Raw genomic sequence first — 20682 nt, forward strand, 5'->3', positions numbered from 1 at the left:
TTTATGTATTCCACCTACCTACCTGTGGACCTGTGGGACTGCGAACAAATAACAGCAGCTCTGCTAGAACCGTGTTTAATGCATCTGTCCTTGTTTTATAGTAGAAGGTTAATGTGTGTTTCTGTCCTCTCTGTCCAGATGTGGACGATGAGTATGAGGACGAGGAGGATCAGTGGGAGGAAGGAGCTGAAGACATTCTGGAGAAAGGTGAGGAACTCGACCCAATTGGGGGCAACGAAGACAGCTTTTACGTATTTTACTATGCAGGCTTCATTGATTCCATTTTTTTATCGGCTGAGACAAACAGTCATGTAACAGGGAGTTTGTTTTTAAATCAACTCAACAAAAACACCAAGAAACACCGAATTTAGCTGAACTCTCTTCTTTCATTGAGACAGGATGAGTTTGAAAATGTGAAATTGTTCTTAGTGACACCTCACCATGTAAAAGTCTGTTTACATGCAGCCTGGAAGCCTCCCCCCAAAAAACACATTTTACTGGTCACACAACTGATCGATAGATCGCAGCAAACTTACAGCTGCAGTAACAGAGGAGACAAACAGTCAAATGTTCAGCGGTGGAAAGTCACGGAGGAGAGAGGAGATTTTGTTTTAGTCTCAGTTTCAGTCAGACTTTAGATGGAAATCTTCATGAATCTTCACATCGCTCCGTCTCTCATCCAGCTGTTCTCTGCTGTTTATCAGGGGTGGACTTAGTGATTTCGGGGGCCCGGTGCCCCAGTCTAACTGCCTTTCTTTGATTTCACCCATTCTCTAACTGGAATGACGGTGGGCTGTTGGCATCTGTAGAAGTTGTTATGCTGTTCTCTACACCCAAATCTAACAATATATACATATATTTAATAAAAAAACAAAGTTGAATAAATTAAATGTAAATACAGGGTGAACACATATTTATATATTATTGCTGATCTTTTCCTTTTGTACCACCGGGCCTGAAAAAAATCTAGCGGAAACACTGCGTTGCTTGCTGATTTTCAGGCTGCTGCGGGACAATAAAGTTCTGCAGTTCAAGAGAACTTCCTGGTAGCAACCAGCGGCGTATGGTAGCAATGCAGCATTGAATTGTGGGAGAACGGAGCTAGCTGAATGCTATTGATGAAGAAGTAGCCGTGTGCGTTAATATAGAAAATTGAGCGTGTAGTGCATCATGGTGCATCGTGATATCGGGTCAGATCAAATCGTTGATAATCATCCCCGCTAATTATGTATCTTTCCAAGTTTGAATTAAAAGTTCTCTTTGAAAGGATGCACTTGCCTTATTGTGCTGTATTATTTTAATATCAGGGATATTAAAATGGTCTTAAAACGATGTCGACAATAGAGCGAAGGGATGACGTGTTTTTGTAGGCCAACCAGGAAGTTAGCATCACACTGGTTCCCTCATCAAAAACCTTGTGGGATTTTTGAATGAAATTTTTGATTATCACCAAAAATAAGCTCTCTGATGAGCACGAGTTTATGATACTTACAGGGTTTGTTCAGTATGATAATCTTCACAGATGAGCACCACTTTTGTGTGATTTGAAGCGTAAATAAAATCTCCAGAAGCAAAAAGTTGTCAGGCTATAAACCAACTACATCGTGGTCGCACCACTTAAATGTCACCACCCCGAATCATCAACTGCACTGTAGAAACACGTTAAAACACAGCTGAAAAATATTATAAATGGATAAATCTACATGTTTGACTGTTGCTGTAACGGCGACGGGTGCGTTTAATGAGTTTCTGTTTCGCTGTGATGACGTCGGACGACAAACATTGCAGTCCCGTTTAGCGGCTTGTTCGCAGCCGCCTATTTTAAGACGCGTAAAACCATAAAATTAAAAAATTGGGTTTTTGCAGAACAAAACGTTTAAACATCTTGAACCTGCTTAAACCACAGACCTTATTTAAGGCATTTTACCAAAAACACATAAAAAAAAAAACGAAGTGCAAAAATGCAAACGGACTATTGCTTTTTAGGACTCATTACTTCACCGCTCGATAGTATCGCAATATTTTCTGGGAAAATACATCGTCCAAGAAAACGGGCTGGCATACAGCTGCATGAGGTTGCGCTGTCGAGCTGCTACAAAGTCCTTTCTTTATGCCGCCTTTTTTTTTACACAGAACCAAACCACGGCAGTGTTTTTTTTTCCGACAGCGAGCCATTTTCGTGATGCTTCTGTAAAGTATGATATAATTTGGTGACTGGCTGGCAGCTTCGGTTGGAGCTGTTTTCTGAGTGTTGTCTGACTGAACTCTCTCTGTCTTATCGGTGTTCCTCTCTGTCATGCATGTCCTCTTCAGTTAACGGTAATTCTACTCCAGATTTACTCTCCCGCCCTGATGTTTTTTTCATGTTTATATCCATCTGAAACAAATGGAAATATCATCCATTTGATTAAAAAAACCATGTTTCCCAGAATGTATTAACCCCACCTCATCTCAGCACTTTGTGAGCGTGAAACGTAACGAGAGGAAGCACCGAGGGCAAAAATCCATGATTGGCTCCTTGAACAACTCACTAGTCCACGCCAACCGTTTCTGTTCATCACGTTTATTTAAAAAATGTGCACACACCTTCCTAACAACACTTTTTAAACATAATTTTATTGTTTGGTGTAATTCTGCAATCCAGAGGTTCGTACAGATTGTTTCAGACGTAAAGTAATTTCACCTCCAGAGAACCAAGTGTGATCATTTGCCTGACCCTGCTACCTGGTAGACGGCTGCGATGTGTTTATTTTTTTTAGTTTTTGAACTAACAGATGTGGTTGAAGCTTTTTACGTAGCACATGTTAATGCACAGAATCACTGAAGGCAGAAGGACAGTAGAAACAAAATCCACTGACGGCAGCACGTTTTCCTCCAGTCGACATGATTAACATCAAAATAAAAGCCTGAGAATATTCTGTATGTTCTTCTTGTCAACAGATCACCTGAAAATAGTCAGGTTTTTTGTTTTTGCTCTGAACAATCAGCAGTCGGTGAGACAAAAACGAACCCCTTTCGTAGCTGAGAACAGGCCCTGAGTGGTTACACTGCAGCCGTTTGGTCGCTGTCGGTTGCAGTGCTCTCTCTCAGTACCGAAACAATTCCAAAAATTGTTGTTTTCATTTGTCATTTAGACAAAACTTGGTTCAGGTTGAACAACACCAGTTACTCTTGAAGAAATGCATGAAGCAGGGACGCTCATCTTGTTTTTTTGGGGGGGCCACATTCGCAAAATGACAGGAGGCCAGGGGCCCAGTCCCTGGAGCCCTTCACATGTTTCTTAAATTTCAGGATATTTCAAGGGTTTTAGCCCATTTCTTGGATTATCGCACGGTTTTAGCATTTCAGGACATTTTTTGGAATTTAGGACAATACGAGGATTTAAACACGTTTCAAGGATTTTAGGGGGTTTCTAGGATTTTAGGTTATTTGTAAAAATTTCAGCAATTTTTTTTTAAGGATTTTAGGACATTTCTAAGATTTAATGCATTTCTAAGATTTAAGGACATTTCAAGGATTTTAGCATGTTTTTAAGATTTTACAGCATTTTTCTGATTTCAGTACAGTTTTAAGATTTTAGGTCATTTTAAGGGATTTGAGGACGTTTCCAGGATTTTAGGATGTTTCAAGGATTTCAGTAGATTTGTTTTTTAATAAATTTTTAAGGATGTTAGCACATTTCTAGTACTTTAGGACATTGGTGTCTTATCGAGGACCTCTGTCGGGGGTGTGGGGGATCCTCCTGTGGCTCTTTTTTTGATCAACAAGCTCTATTTAAAAATTTACAGTGTCAATCATTTTATTTTTTTATTGTGAATAACAGAATGGTTTGGGGGCCACTGGCACCCTAAAAAGGTCCAAATTTGGTCCGCGAACCCTAAGTTGAGTATCACCGGCATAAAGTTTTTGAGAATTTAGTTAGAAAAATTGACAGATAGTGGAGTCACTGCTGATTGGTTAGAGCAAAACAACCCTCCCTGACAAATAGTTAAGATAAAAAATAAAAAAAAAATAACTGCAAACGCCCTTTATGTTGGTAAAAAGTCAAAAATGTAATCAAAAATGTACCCACTTGATATGAAAAGCAGGAGTGAAGTGTGGGTCAGTGCGCCCGTGGACGTTTTGTTTGTGCTGCTCTTTGACCTTTTCAAACCCTCACTGGCCTCATGCTTCTCTGTGCCGTACAGTCACCATTAATCTGTTTGTTTATCTGTTGTTGTTTTTTTCTCCCATCATGCTTTGTGTTGCTGCTGCCTGACTCTGCTCCTGTGTGCTCTGCCCTGATCAACAATGTCTTTTGGCTTCTGTCTTCACCTCCTCATCCTCCTCTTGGCTTCTGCTGCTTCTTTGCCTTAATCCTTTTCCTTCCTCTCTTCTCCTGACGCCTCTTTCCTGTCGTCTTTTTTCCAAACCCTCTTCTCCTCTCTGTCTCTTTTTTTTTTCGTTCTTATGTCTTTATGTCGTCTTCTTCTGCTCCTTCAATCTGTCCTCTCTTTCCTTGATCTTTTGTCTCTGCTCTCCCTCTTTCCTCCTCTTTTATCCTCCCTTTTCTCTCTCACTGATCGGTCCTGAGCAGAGGAGGCTGAGGGTAAGTCTCTTCTCAATTTTTCATGATTTTATCTGAATTTGTTTACTTTTCTTCACGTTAACCCCTCGTCTCCTCTCTCCTCCTCTCAGTGTCCAACATCGACCACGTGGTTCTGGATGAAGACCACTCTGGATCCAGGAGGCTGCAGAACCTCTGGAGGTAACACCTGCATCAGCATCTTTGTAAACAGTCCTCCGGAAGTAAAAGTCAGATGGTTTTTACGAATTTTCATTGTAGGAAGGTCTCAAGAAACTTTTTTTAGGAACTGCAGGATCATGGGGGTTATTTTATGGAGTCTCGCCATTGGTGTGTGTCCCAAACAAGTTCTCGGGCTAGAGCGGCCCGGAAAAACTGCTTGGCGGGATGTTAACAAAAAAAGCCATTTTTATTGCTGTGTCTGTGTGGCGTGGGAATAATCGAAAAAACATATTTCCTGCTGGGACATAAACAGCCTCTTACATCGGAAAAAACAACTTGGTAATTGGATATAATTTTTATAACACAAGTTGCTGACTTGACGCCATAAATGCATAAGTTTTCATACACGCAAAACTGTGACACAGAGTGCTTCATACGATAAAACCAGAAGTTGGTAACTGAGGAAACGCTACCATAAGTGAGGGAACACAGGATAAAAAGGATAAAAATCAATCAATATTAATAATAAGTAAATAAACAAATAAATAAATACTCTGAATAATCAAAAAAGGTAAATGAAAGGATAACAGCACAAATATTACTGTAAAAATGATAAAACAATGTACCATCTAGTAAAACAGAATAAAATGCATAAATACATAGTCAATAAATAAACAGGTTAAGTTTAGTTAAAAACAGCAAATTTTAAAGATAGATTTAAAGATTTACATTTTAGACAGAACCAAACAACGGCGGCACCACGTGGCTCCAGAGTGTGGTTTTAGACAGCATGCTGGCATCGCAGAAGCAAAAGAGGCGTGACGTTACACACAACAGTGTGAACCTCTGGTTTGACATTTAACATACACACCAGCAGGGCTCTCAAAACAATAACAATGACATAGCATGTTAGTAACAGTCACGTAGCGGCCGTTTTACGGCGTCTGATCTCATCTTCTGCTCGGAGGGTACGGAGCTCCTCAATGTTTTCCATATTTGTGGACATTTTTGCTTTTTTTCATATTTGAGTTAGCTGCTCACTGCTACTAGCTGCTTTTTAAAGCTCCCGTGTTAGGTCGCACTCGTAACACTTGGTCAAATGTCACACCTGTCCTGCCCAAGACAACTCTGTCCCTCCATTTCACGATCGTAGCTTTTATACTAAATGGCAAGGTGGTATAATGACACGATATTCTGTTAGATCGCTTCTTAAAACGCATTCTTATGGACTTGCTTTAATATGATGTCTTTTTATTTCCTTTTATTTATTTTCGTTTATTTAACTTATTTTATTTGTTTTATTTTCCTTTTATTTATTTAACCTATTTTATTTGTTTTTTTTTCTTTTTATTTATTTAACTTATTTTATTTGTTTTCTTTATTTTAGTTCCTTTTAGTTGTGGTTTTGTTTGTATAATTTTTTATTGACACTAAGGATCCTGCATCTTGTATAATTTGTCCTCCTGTTTTAATTTTATCCCGGCTCTACCGTAGTTTCGTCCTGCTGCTGTTCAGTGGGAGTGTTTGGTTTTCTGTTGTTGTTTTGCCTTCTACTGTGTCAAAGCACATAGTAAACTCTGTCTTTAAAGGTGCTTTAATTGAGTTTGTATTATTCCTGCCCTGTACAGGCAGTATAAAAGAGGCTTCGGTTTAGTTCCTGTTTCTGTTTCTCAAACTCTAAGTGTCATGTTGTATAATTAGCCTTAAAACATTAAAAACATTTTAAGAAATTCTCGCCCGGACTCTTAAAATTGATGCATTTAAAGAAAAGTACTTTATTGCAGATTACATAAACACAGTAGAGGTCTGAGAGCTTGTTTTTAAACAGTCATTGTTTGACCCCTTTTAATTCATTATTTTCCTCTGCAGTGGTTTTGTATATTTGACCAAAAAAAAAAGTTCTTCTACACCTTAAACTCAAGAAAGCCTGGCAACCCCATGGGACACAGACAGAGACAGGTGTTGAAAGAGGATGTTACCGACTGCAGAGTTAGCTCCAGCAATTCTGTGTGGAAACTGGCTTGAATTCACTTGTTTTTCTGCTGTTATTGTAGGAATTCAGGTCAAATCTGCAATAAATTTGGTGTCATTTATGTCGATTTATAGTAATTCCTGGGAAAGAAGCAAAGTCCTGCCAGGGAGTGTTTTGTTGGCAGGAGGATCCGTGTTCTCGCTGCGAGACTCCAGCTGAACCTCACAACCAGCTTTTATCTGCAGGACATTATTACAATAAATAGCTCTTGAGTTAGACAGAAGCAGTTTTTTTATAGTTACTTTTGGCTAACGTGTGTGTCTGTGTGTGTTTTGTGTGTTGCAGGGACTCCAGAGAGGAGGCGCTGGGTGAATACTACATGAGAAAGTATGCTAAGTCCTCGGGAGGCGAGCAGTGAGTATCCCTTTCTTCAGCTTTGCTGTGTGAAAACATTTTTCCAATCTGTGTAAACAGCTCTTGATTTAAATTAAACTAGACTGTTATGGACCCTAAAGAGTCTGCTCTTCAGTGAAGTCTAATAAAAGCTGTAACATCATACTTGTGTTAACTCTAACAACAAGCTGCCAACTGATTTTATTTCTCAGGATAAAAGGGTCCATTGCTGTTTTTTTCCATCCTAAAATACGTCTCTGGTCACGGTTCCAGAAGTTCTGGTGCTACAAATAAAGATCATTTCTTATTACAATGTTCACGTTGGTCCCAATGAGATTAAGAATCTCTTTTTCTAAGGAGACCTGGCCAAGACAGTCAGCAGCATACACAAACATTGTTGTAACTTTTCTTTAATGGAAAATTTAATTCTGTAATAAAGCACTGATCATTAAATATCTTTGTACATTCATAAAAAAACCTCGAAAAGTCCTTGCAAATAGCAATTTTCAGGCCTGGAAAAGTATTGTAAAAGTAAATATACCCTGACAGTTTTGGGAAAGTCATTAAATTTTGTTTCACAATATGTATATAGCACATGATGTGTTCAAGGAAAAAAATCTTAAGATCATTTCTGTCTTATAAATGGTGTCATTTTTGGTCATTTTCAAATAAAGGTGCCTTCTAAACCCACGGCTCGCAAGTTTGGGATGCATGCTTTCTTTGAAAATCAAACACAGCACAGGTTGGGAAGGCATGTGTTCTCTAAAAAATGTGGCCTTTTTTTTCTTAAAATGTTTTTTTAGACAAATTTAATTTTAACAACAACAAATTTACAGTAAAATAAAAACAGCTCCCCTAAAGCCCAAATAAAATGTTTTAGTCCCTCCACAGTGCTTAAAAATATTTGACATGCCTCTCCCTTTTTTCACCCGTAATTAAAAAGAACAGGTAAGTACTGACGGTCGTTTAAGAGATTGTATGGTCTTGAAAATTTGCTTCAAAGTCCTGGAAAAGTTATGGAAAAGTCCTGGAAATGAATTGGTGAAAATGTGTGTGAACCCTGATCTGCAACGTAACAAGTGACTGGAGATAATCAGTGAGTGAAACAAGTGCTGTGCATCATTGACTTTTTGTTTTTCTTCTGTGGCGTGCAGTTACTCGGAGGGTCCGAGGAGCTCTCTGATGACATCACTCAGCAGCAGCTACTTCCTGGAGTCAAGTATGTGAACGCTCATCAACCAATCAGCATCGAGACACCTGCACAGATCGGGAAGTTTTTTTCATGTTAAAAATGTGTTTTTTTTGTCATCAGGGATCCCAACCTGTGGACGGTCAAGTGTAAGGTGTGTGTTCACTTAAGCACACACACACACACACACACACACACACCATCACAACTAAATGAACACACACTTTTCCTAATTTTTTCCTGCCTTGTTAGATCGGAGAGGAGAGGGCGACGGCCATCGCGCTGATGAGGAAGTTCATCGCCTACCAGTTCACCGACACAGTAAGAAACAGCACTTTATTTTTCACTTTAGTTTTTTAAATGTTTTGAATTTAAAGTGTGAGAAATTCGATGTGCAGGTCAGAGACAGCTGAGTCTTCTGGCAGGTATTTAGAAAATAAAGTCCAAATGCAACCTGAAAAACTGTTCGAAGGTAAAGCAAAATTGGATTTGTTTTTTTATTTTAAACTGTGGCTTGAGCTTTAATTGTTGAATTTCTAACTAAACATGATTTTACTGCTGACGTGCTGCAATATTTAAACTGTTTTGAAACTGACAGTTAACATGATGTGGAAAGTTCGCATATTTTATCTTTTCAGCCCTGTTTTTATTTTTATTGTTTGTTATAATTACTGTTTATATAGGAAGAAAAATGCCAAAATTAATGAATATAAATATAAATGATCCAATAATTAAATAGCTATGTCATTAACTGTACCAGAAATATTAAAAATATGTTAGTACATTAATTAAATGATTAAATGATTATTTCTGTCATGGGTTACTTTTTTTTTGGAGTAGCCCCTGTATTAATTATGTAATAAAATTATTTAATTTCTCTGTTTTATATATATTTATATAATTTAAAAAATATATATATTTTTGCATTCATTATTATTGATTTTATATATATATATATATTGATGTATTTATTCATTTTTATTTTAATCATGAAAATATAACATACATAAATATGGAAATACATTGGAATAGAATGCAAAGAGAAAATAATACAGAAATCAATCATTTTAAAATAAATAAAGAATAAATGCAAAAATAAATAATGCATTTAAAAATTAATAAAAAATAAATAAAAAAATAGGAAAGAAAATAAGTGAGGAAAAGACTACAAAGACAAATTCATAAAGAAGCACAGAATTAGCCACAAAGCAACATAACTAATTAAAATATCACCATAATCTGCAGAATGCATGAAAGCTGAGGAGAATAACTTCACTAACGTGACCTCTGCACCCCACAGCCTCTGCAGATCAAGTCTGTGGTCGCTCCGGACCACGTCAAAGGTTACATCTACGTGGAGTCGTACAAGCAGACGCACGTCAAGGCGGCCATCGAAGGCATCGGCAACCTACGGATGGGCCTCTGGAACCAGCAGATGGTCCCCATTAAAGAGATGACGGACGTCCTCAAGGTCGTCAAAGAGGTCACCAACCTGAAGCCCAAGTCCTGGGTCCGTCTGAAGAGAGGCCTGTACAAAGACGACATCGCTCAGGTACAAACACACAGACTACACCAGCAGCCCCAAAACATTTCCATGTGAGATTAAAGCTGCAAAAAATATGAAAAACATGTCTTTAGTCCACTTTTAGTCTGCAATTTAATGAGATGTGGCCCAATAATGAGCAAGAAAGAAATTACCTTAAAATATACAAGAAAAAAAGAGTGGTCAACACTGAAAAGAAATCCTGTAAAATATTTTTGAATATATAATTGCCAATGTATTTTTAGACATTTTCCTTTTTCCCTTTTTTAAAATTTCCCCATTTAAAAAAAAAAAAAACTGGTCTTTCTCTTGTCACCTTTTACTAATTTCTTGCAATTGCAAACTCCCTCGTGTTTTTGAAAAAATCGAACCAATTTGCTGAGTTTTCAAAGGGTTAAACAGCTTATAAAAGGCATCTGAATGCACCTCATGAAAACTGATATTGGTCCAGGTTTCAAAGAGTTAACCAAATATATAAGTAGAAAGTCCAATTTATCTTTCTCAAGTTCCATCTTCTCAAATCTGAGGATTTCATGCCTTTCTTTGAATTCATATCACAGTAAATTGAATATTTTCGGGGGTATTGGGGCTGTCAAAACAACACATTTAAAGATCATCATCTTAATTCAACATTATTACATTATTAATATATACATTATTAATTACATTATGTATACATTATTTGTTGAAGTGACCTTTAAATAACAATTAGGAATGAAATTGTGTGCTTCTCAGAGGAATTTAAACTAATTATACTAAAAAATAAGGAGTTCTGCTTTTGACGTCGTCTTGTTTTCTGTCCAGGTGGACTACGTGGAGCCGAGTCAGAACACCATCTCTCTGAAGATGATCCCCCGAATCGACCTGGACCGCATCAAGGCCAAGATGAGCCTGGTAGGACAAACACACGATAGTTTCCCTAAAATCCTAAAATCTGAACTTTAGGCCTTAAATCTCTTTGATGCAATATTGAAGGTGTTTTTATTAGGGCTGTCAAACTATGAATTTTTAAAAAAATTGCGACTTATAGCAGAATTTCTATAGTTAGTCAAGATTAATCCCTTTTTTAAAATTTTCTATTCCATTATTCTGCTTTTCAAACAGTTTGGAAGTCCATATTAACTAGGTAAAACATTTCTTACCAGATTGTCTTGATGTAAAGGGGAGACTCGTGGGTACTCACAGATCTAGGGATGATAACAATTAATCAATTAATCAGTGGTTCAGAATTAAATCAAACGTGAAATTTCATTGATTCATTGATAGGCCATGAAATGCTGTTAAAATATCTGCAGTGTGTCGCTGTGAGCTTTGACTGAGGATAAAACTCAGCCTGAAACTTGGAATGTCAGCTGGTAATCAACGTGATTCCAAAAATTAACACCATAATTATGAACCTTAATAAAATCATGATTAGCACGTTAACGTTGCTGCCAAGTGGCATGTGGGCTGACATGGTGTCTCCTCTCATTAAAAAGAAAAACCTTCTAATAAGGCAGATTTGTTTTATAGGTCAAGTCAATCAGAATACTGCAAACATATCCAAGTATTTTAATATCAAAAATACATCACAGTATTTAAACCTTAGGCCGCAGGACGCATGCACAGAGATTGGCCTGTCACCCAGCTGCCTTGTTGCCATGGTTACGGAGACTCAGACGCCGGTTTTTAAAAACGTTAGGGAGTCCGCCCATGAAAACAAAAAAAGATGGAGGTGTCTGTAAACAAAAGACTACAAGGTAAACTAATCCGACTGAACAGGAGCACCGGAGCGCGCTCTGACCCGCTGACTGCTGCTTCATGAACTTACAAAGGTATATTTGCGCCTCGCTGTTAAACAGCCCGACCGCTCGCTCAATCGGACATGTCTGACCGGACTAGCTCCGGCGCTCATTCGGAGATTTTAGACCGCGCTCGCTCCGACGCTACGTCAGAGATGTCCGACCGCTCCCGCTCCAGGGCTCATCGGAAATGTCCGACCGCACTTGCGGCGTTCCTTCAGCGATGTCCGCCCGCGCTCGCCCAGGCGCCTCATCGGAGATGTCTGACCACACGCGGTCTGTGTGCCGAGCTTTCAAAATGAGTGCAGAATGCTGCTGCTCGAATTTTAACAGAACAAATCGTAGGTCAGGCATCGCTCCAATTATCGCCTCCCTCCATTGGCTGCTGTTAATTTTAGAATTGATTTTGAGTTTCTTTTGGTTGGTTGGCTGAACATGGTTAAGCCCCAAGCTATATATCTAAACTTTTGACTTGGTATGTTCTTTGTCGTGACCTAAGATCCCGTTGTTCACCCTCACTAGTCGTCCCGAGGTCAGGACTAGTATTTAAAGGTGATCAGGCTTTTGCCATCAGGGCCCCCACCCTCTGGATCTTTCTGCCTGAGGAGATAACACACTGCCTGCTTCCAAATCATTGCTTCAAACATTTATACATTTGTAATATGGAAATTTGGTGTTTTATGTCCTTTACACTTTTATCTTAGCTCCTAACACTGTTTTATTTATTGTATTTGTATATTCTTATGCACTTTGTAACTTTGTTTAGATAAGTGCTACATTTAGCCTTTGAAAGCTGCAGAAACCCTGCATTCACACACCTTTTTCTCCTTTTGGTTTTGGCTGTATTGACCGTTAAACGCACACCTCTGTGTGTCTGTGTGTCCTGCAGAAAGACTGGTTCGCTAAGAGGAAGAAGTTTAAGAGGCCCACTCAGAGGCTGTTTGATGCTGAAAAGATCAGGTACACACCCTGGATCCTCGTCACTGAATCAGCTTTGTGCTTTTTGTATTTCTCATAAAGATTTGGTTTTCATATATGTTGGATACGAGCACAAACACACACTGTGGTGCAATAGTTTTTTACATCGCCGTATTCACTGCAATATTTGTGTAATATTTCAACTTTAACCTCATCATTCCGCTATGCAATCACTCAAACATGCAGTATTCTTTAACTCTTGAGTGTAGGCCAGATTCAACATGTTACACGTTGTATATATTCTTATTGCTATTATTTATTATGTATATATTGTTGTTATTGTAACTTTGCACACGTATTTATTTTCTTATATTTTTTAACTTGCATATTATTTGGTAAACTGCATTGTAGCGTAAGGCACAGTTTATATTTTTTATTCACAGACTCAGTATTATCCTTATTATTATTTATATTTTCACAGATTAGAGCTGATTGTGTACAGTATTTACATTTATTTTTACATACTTAAATACTGAGCATATTTAATTAAAAACTTTATTTAAATATTTAGTTACTATGCAAATTGTTTGCTCTTACTGTATTTCTTTTTTTTATATTTTATATTCTTATACATTTTTTATTCTTATATACTGGTGTTGGTGCTTATTTCTACTTGTTCGCGACTGTAACGAACCACAATTTCCCATCAGCGATCAATAAAGTAGTTCTGATTCTGATTCTGGACGACAAATCTCTTCAAACCAGTGTCGGGTGTTGGATATATATTAAATATTCAGTCCTTAAAAAAAGATAAAACATGAGAAGAAGTCATAGTTTTATCGTTTACATGACTGACAGGTGACGTTTTGATCGACAGGTCACTCGGAGGGGAGGTCAGCCACGACGGAGACTTCATGATCTTTGAGGGGAACCGTTACAGCCGCAAAGGCTTCCTGTTTAAGAGCTTCGCCATGTCTGCTGTGGTGAGGAGCGTCTGTCATCAGAGAATCTCTTATCTGCTGCCTCGTTACTCTGAAAAATCATTTGTTGTTTTCTTCGGTATAAAATCCCGTCAGCAGCAGTTTGTTTGGTTTCTCTGTAACAGATCACAGACGGAGTGAAGCCCACTCTGTCAGAGCTGGAGAAGTTTGAGGACCAGCCTGAAGGAATCGACCTGGAGGTGGTCACAGAGTCCGGTACGCCGTGTGTGTGTGTGTGTGTGTGTGTGTGTGTGTGTGTGTGTGTGTGTGTGTGTGTGTGTGTGAGTGAGTGAGTGAGAGAGAGAGAGAGAGAGGGAGAGAGGTCGGACTTTATCACCTGCAGAGAAAAATTTGCAAAAGATGAGATGCAGTTCATTAGTGAGGGCTGAGTCTTCTGGCTGTCCTAAATTCAACTGAGAAAACTAAGCATTTAACATTCAACATTTTACCTTCGGTTGCTGAATTTTTAAGAACACATGATTTTCTAACTGATAACATGATTTAACTGCTGACATGCTGCAACAGTTATGATAATAATAATAACTATTTATATAACACCTTTTAAAAGCACAGTTTACAAAGTTAATTTACTCATTGGGTCATTTATTTTGCGACTCTTGTATGAAGATACGAGGATCTGAATGTGTGAGCAAATTTAAATGTATGCAGTTGAAATATGATATATTCTTTGTGCTTGTCTCCCTCTTTTGTGTGTGTGTGTGTGTGCGTGTGTGTGTGTGTGCGTGCGTGCGTGTGTGTGTGTGTGTGTGTGTGTGTGTGTGTGTGTGTGTGTGTGCGCGCGCGCGCAGGTAAGGAGCGTGAACACAACCTGCAGGCTGGTGATAACGTGGAGGTGTGTGAGGGAGAGTTGATCAACCTGCAGGGAAAAATCCTCAGTGTGGACGGCAACAAGATCACCATCATGCCCAAACACGAAGACTTAAAGGTACACACACACACAGGCGCGCGCACACACACACACACACACACACACACACACACTCACACTCGTTTGTCTCCTGTCAGACTCCTAATAATTGATATGATACATCGTGTTGCTCTTTACCCATGAGGTTTGGCCAAAATGTCTCAAAACTTAAAATATGTGTCTGTTTTTTTTTTTTCCAAGGACCCCCTGGAGTTCCCGGCTCACGAGTTGAGAAAATATTTCCGGATGGGCGACCACGTGAAGGTGATCGCCGGGCGATACGAGGGCGACACGGGCCTCATCGTCAGAGTGGAAGAGAACTTTGTCATCCTTTTCTCTGACCTCACCATGCACGAGGTACCTGCTCTGCTCCGCGTATAGTCATTTCAAGCCCCGAAAACATTTTTGAAAACTAAATAGTTTAAATTTTTTGGAACAGTCATGAAATTTTGTATCACAAACACATGATGTGTTCAAGGACCACTGGAAATTTGAAAATCCAGCGATATATTCTGTTTTTACCGTATTTGGCTGTGATAAATGGCGTCGTGAGATGTTTTTAAAGAATGATGTTTAAGAAAACTTTCCTCCCAGAAGGCATGTTTCCTTTAAAAGTCACCAGAAACATTTAAAGAAAAAAAAAGATTACTTACATTTTTATTTGAAATTCGCCACAAATTTTTAAAGAAAAGAAATGAATTGTACAACATTTTTTAAAGAAAGCACGTGCAGGTTTGGAAAGCATGATTTCTTTAAAAACCTCAAAAATGTTGCAAAAGATTTTTAAAGAAACCAAAATGGCCAACATTTTGGCTCGTTTTCTTAAAAAAATCAGCAATTTTTTAAAAGAAAAAAACAACATGGCCTTATTTTTCCAAGAAGAAGAAATTGTCATCTTCCAAACCCGCATGTTTTCATTAAAAAAATCACACAATTTCACCATTTACAGATCTGCAGTAAAATAAAGTAAAAATAAAGTACAGCCATTTAAAGTTGCACGCCCCTCCCTTAAAGCCAAAATAAAAAAAACATAAATCTCTACCCAATTCTGAAAAAAATGATTTGGCATAACTACCCCCTTTTACACCAAAACCCCCCCCCCCCTCATAAATAACAAACAGTCCGTAAGTTATATTTTTTAAATGACATATATATTTTAAAAAATCATGATATAAAAAAGACCTTGAAAGGATTAGTGATGGTTGTTTCAGACTGTTTGAAGTCTTTAAAATTTGCTTTATGATCATGGAAAAGTCCTGGAAATGTTTGAACATTCTTTGTACCCATTCTGACCAGGGGTGTAAATCACTGGTTTTTGTCATGATACGACATTATATCGATACTTTGGGCAACAATACGATATTTGTCGATGTGGGCTGAAATAATCTGTTCGTTAAACATCCTCAAAACGTGGTTTAATAACAAAATCTTTAAACAAAATCATAAAAATTAGCTAAACTAATTTATTATTAGTTAGTCAACTATCTTTTTATGTAAGTCATGTTTCGCTCACATATACAACGTGCTAACATTATTAGCATAAGCCCAGGCCATTTTACGTTTCATAAATTAGTTTTTGTAATGAAACAATGCTTTTTATGTCTAGCATTGTTGAAAGTGAGCAGCTTATATAACATCAGCAAGAAGTTAGCAGAGTGAGATGCCCGGCGTCTCTGTCTGTTAACCCAGAGTTTCCCGAAAAAACAAAACATTTCCATCCTGATTTATTCCGGAGTAAATGACGTTCTCCTCCCCAGGATGATGTGGATCGATGTTTACACTTTATTACATCATCGTTGCTTATTTAATTGATATATCGATGTAGATCGATGGAGCGTTACACCCCTAGTTCTAACCCTCAGCGTGTGTGTGTGTGTGTGTATGTGTGTGTGTGTGTGTGTTCAGTTGAAGGTGTTGCCCAGAGACCTGCAGCTCTGCTCGGAGACGGCGTCCGGCGTGGATGCAGGAGGGCAGCACGAGTGGGGCGAGCTGGTCCAGCTGGACCCTCAGACCGTCGGAGTCATCGTCCGGCTGGAGAGGGAGACATTTCAGGTAATAGTCTGCACCGCCACGGACACCAGAGCGTCTCTGCGGCGCTTGCAAACATTCAGAAACAGCAAAGTGAAAAGACAGTGACTGTGGTGTGTTTCAGGTGTTGAACATGCACGGGAAAGTCATGACGGTGCGGCACCAGGCGGTCAACCGCAGGAAGGACAACCGCTTTGCCGTGGCTCTGGACTCGGAGCAGAACAACATCCACGTAAAGGACATCGTCAAGGTCATTGACGGGCCGCACTCGGTAAGGATCAGCGAGTTCATCTCTGTCGTGTCACAGCTGCAGCTAAATATTTACGCTGAGCAAGTGCCTGTGCCTAGTAAAAGATTCGCTCTGTTGTCCTGAGTGACTCAAAGGTTTACTTTCGAAGTTAAGAGTAATCTTGACTGAAACTGTTGTTTATTAAACACGATCGTTTTTACAGTTTGAATCAAGTACAGCTTTTATCTTTAGTGATTCAAGATTTCTGGAATGAAGCTGATAAACAGGAGGCTTCACCTCAGAGATTGATGTGATAAACACTCACATGAGATTGAACTCACCGGTGGCGGCGACAGAAATCCCTCCAAATTGATTAATGACTGACTACATTTGCATGCACACGAATATTCACTGTCATTCAGGATATGACAACACACTGAATCAGGGATGTCAGTTTTGGTCAATTTTGCTTTTTTCTAGAGTTCTGTCCATTTAGATTTGGTGACTGTTTGTTTATTTGTAGCTTATTTTATTAGCTTTTTTTTTTTTATATAAAAGTTAAGTAAACAAATACACACAAACAAATAACATGCCAAAAATTATTAACAAATACATAATTTTTTTGTTTTTTTAAACTTTATTTTAAAAATCAGGCTAACAAATGGTTTTCTACTTTCATTGAGTTTTTTCAGTCCTAATCATAAATATAAAATATTCATACATTTTCAGAATTTTAACCCTTTGAATGATGCCAATGTGTTTTAAGATTAAAAAGCACACAAAAAATGAATTATTTTCAATATACTACAGGCAAAGTAGATCCAAGCCCAACCTGATTGTGACAGGTCACCTAGTGGAAATAGCATGTATTTCCTCCATATGCCAAATATGGTCAAAATGACCTCATCAGGTGGAAAATAGTCAAAATGACAAATTCAGAGTCAAAAGCCCAGAATGACACCCAGAAATAATACAAGTCCTGTTTTTCTGCTCTGATGGCTGTGGGATCAAAAATGTCAGTTTGAATGGGTTTCAATGGAGCATTTTTGGACCTGAACAGTCTGAATGTAACTATTTAGTTTCCACAGTGTATTTTAGACTAATTGTAGGAGCTGAGCTGCAAATTCACTGATTACACTCAAATACACAATCTGGACTACATTTAGGACACATGCATCAACACACACACACACAATAATTTAGAAAATGAAGAATGAAAACAGACTAAAATGCACCAATCTATTTGTGTGTGTGTGTGTGTGTGTGTTTGTTTGTGTGTGTGTGTGTGTGTGTGTGTTTTCCTCTGCAGGGCCGTGAAGGTGAGATCCGTCACCTGTTCCGAGGCTTCGCCTTCCTTCACTGTAAGAAGCTTGTGGAGAACGGAGGCATGTTCGTCTGTAAGGCCAGACACCTGGTGCTGGCTGGTGGATCCAAGGTCAGTGTGACTTTTAACAGGACTTTCTCTTCACGTTAGTGCACAATGAAAGGGTTAATTCAGATGGATGCAGGACACAGAAGCAGCTGATTGCTGTTTTTAGTGGCAGCGTTCACCATGAGGATTATTCAGGTTGTGTTTTAATACAAAATATGTGGGAATAATTATGAAGTTGTAAGCTCTGCAGGGCGCTCACAGACTGACTGACTGCAACTGACACTTTTTCTCAGTCGATCAAGTAAATGTTATCGATACAGCACCTTTCAAACAAATCAAATGCAATTCAAAGTGTTTTACAGTTTGTTGAAGAAACAAAAACAATATCAACATAGGAAATAAGCAAAAATAATAAAATAATAAGTATAAACCATAAAGTTGTAATATTTGATACAACATAAAAGCCAGACTCAAAAGATGCACCTTTCCCGATTATTTTCAATAAGGTTAATTTATATCTTGTAAAATAAAGATTATTGGTAATTAAGATAATATATTAAAATTAGTCTAGAGAATTAATTATTCTATAGCTTTATATTGATATGGAAGCTAAATAATTGACTAATATTAAGTTATTATTATTATTATCATTGGGATTAAATACGTTAGTACTTCTTCTCGCTCCTTTTCGGACACGTGAATCAAACCGTGATGTGTTGTTTACATTTCTCACGTATTCTTTTGTAATGTATTTTTTATGTCTGTCCACGACTTTATGATTGTTTTTTTTCTGTTGTAAGTGTTTTTTTCCCATGTTCGAAATAAACTACTACTACTACTACTACTACTGCTACTACTGCTACTTAATGAGAAAAAAAGCAAGAAATTCCCCCAAAAATTGGAGCATAATTCTTCAAAAATAATTATAATGAAAAAAAAAACAACACAACAACAACAACAAAAGAACATTGATTGTGACGTCAAGAAAGTGACAAGAAAGTCAATAAATTGTTTCTTTTTTCTGTAAAATAATTTGAAATACATAAGTCAAAAAGTTTTATAATAAAGTTTTCTGTCCATTTTGATCATATGTAATAATCCCCCAACTGATATTCACATCATTTCCTCGTCACCTTTTACTTTTTTTGTTAGTTTTCGGGACATTATTTGCCAGGTTGCTTTTGATGTGTTTCCCATGTTTTTAGAAGAAATCAAGTTTTCTCAGGTTTTAGAGATTTAAATAATTGTAAAAGGTGTCTGAATGCAGCGCGAGTAAACTGATGTTGATTCAGGTGTTAAAGGGTTAAAGAAAGTTTTGTGTTTGTTATATTCTAAACTGCAGCAGAAAGAGTTTCGTTTTTATTGTAAATCCATATCATTTCCAAGTATCGGTTATCGGCCTCATTAAGTACAAATAATCGGTATCAGCCTTAAAAAACGATGTAAGTCCACCTGTAATCAAAACGCCGTATTTGGTTTCATGTTTTCAAGCTTCTGTCTGTTAATGTGTTTCCTCTCTCAGCCCAGAGACGTGACCAACTTCACCGTGGGAGGATTCGCTCCGATGAGCCCTCGCATCAGCAGCCCCATGCATCACGGAGGAGGAAGTGAGTGTCAAAACACACAGATTGTTAAAGCGGTTGTTTGTCACGCCGCTGCTTTTTACTTTTCAAGCTCCTCACTGATGAAGGCGATGTGGTGAAGGTTTTTTTTTTTAGAAAGCAATGATTCTGTGTTGAGTCCAGATCTGATCCAACACCAGGGCTGCAGCCAACCATTATTTTAATAACTGTTTAATAGGTTCATTTTTTCCCATCACTCAAAAACAGATTATCATTGACAAAAGTGCAAAAAGTGCATAAACAGGTGGTTGCTTGGACATCCTGAACTGTCAAAATAATATTAAATTATAAATAATAAAATAACTGCACACAGATCATCATGAAGTAAATTTCAAACCACGTGCGTGAGACCCACGTGCACTTTATGGGTGTCTGAGAGCTATTTTTCTGCTTGTTGATCGGAGTAGATCGTGGTACATATACATGTAGTAATATGGATTTATTTTTTTTACTTTATTTTATTTTATGTTTTTAAAAATTATTACTATTATTATTATTATAATTATAATTTTTTGTCTTTTTTCTCCGTTTTGTATGAGTCTTGTGATATATTGACCATAGGTGACACTGTTAAAGTCAAAAATGGTCAATAAAATATTAAGGGTGAAAAAAAATGTACAAAATCAAATATGAAACAATTCAAAAACTAAATGCTGAAACCATTACAACATAAAATAATAGATGAAGGATTAATGGGCCAAAAAAATTTGGGTTTAAAATGTGTTTAACCTTGGTTCGGTTTTATCGATTCGTTGTTGCAGCTAAGTACATCATCAGCAACATTCTGTGCTTCAGGTCAGATTTCCAGCTTTTCAGACTCATTTTGCTGCTCCTTTATATGAATAATGATGTTTATATTGAGACATTTGCTACAGATATATTTTTAGTGGTTTTGAAAACCTTGAAACAAACTTAAGCCACCGTCTTCCAAACAACAGTGGAAGACGTGTTGCTGAAAGTTCTCGTCCGTCCGCAGCCAGAAAGACGTTCAGCAAGTTGAC

The 20682-nt window shown here is 37.8% G+C and overlaps 1 protein-coding gene across 1 annotated transcript in view; it reads left to right on the forward strand.

Annotated features, from left to right (window-relative positions):
- Positions 1–20682, forward strand: part of supt5h (SPT5 homolog, DSIF elongation factor subunit) — a 33538-nt gene that overhangs the window by 2679 nt on the left and 10177 nt on the right. The window contains 18 exon segments of the mRNA XM_042486103.1: positions 139–207; positions 4577–4588; positions 4678–4747; positions 7044–7116; positions 8246–8310; positions 8404–8434; positions 8533–8601; positions 9581–9832; positions 10628–10717; positions 12494–12564; positions 13400–13505; positions 13628–13718; positions 14312–14448; positions 14632–14787; positions 16336–16482; positions 16583–16729; positions 17997–18122; positions 19582–19666. Coding sequence (XP_042342037.1) covers positions 139–207; positions 4577–4588; positions 4678–4747; positions 7044–7116; positions 8246–8310; positions 8404–8434; positions 8533–8601; positions 9581–9832; positions 10628–10717; positions 12494–12564; positions 13400–13505; positions 13628–13718; positions 14312–14448; positions 14632–14787; positions 16336–16482; positions 16583–16729; positions 17997–18122; positions 19582–19666 — 1797 coding nt within the window.

Source organism: Plectropomus leopardus, chromosome 5 (genome assembly GCF_008729295.1).
Source record: "Plectropomus leopardus isolate mb chromosome 5, YSFRI_Pleo_2.0, whole genome shotgun sequence".
Classification (NCBI taxonomy): Eukaryota; Metazoa; Chordata; class Actinopteri; order Perciformes; family Serranidae; genus Plectropomus; species Plectropomus leopardus.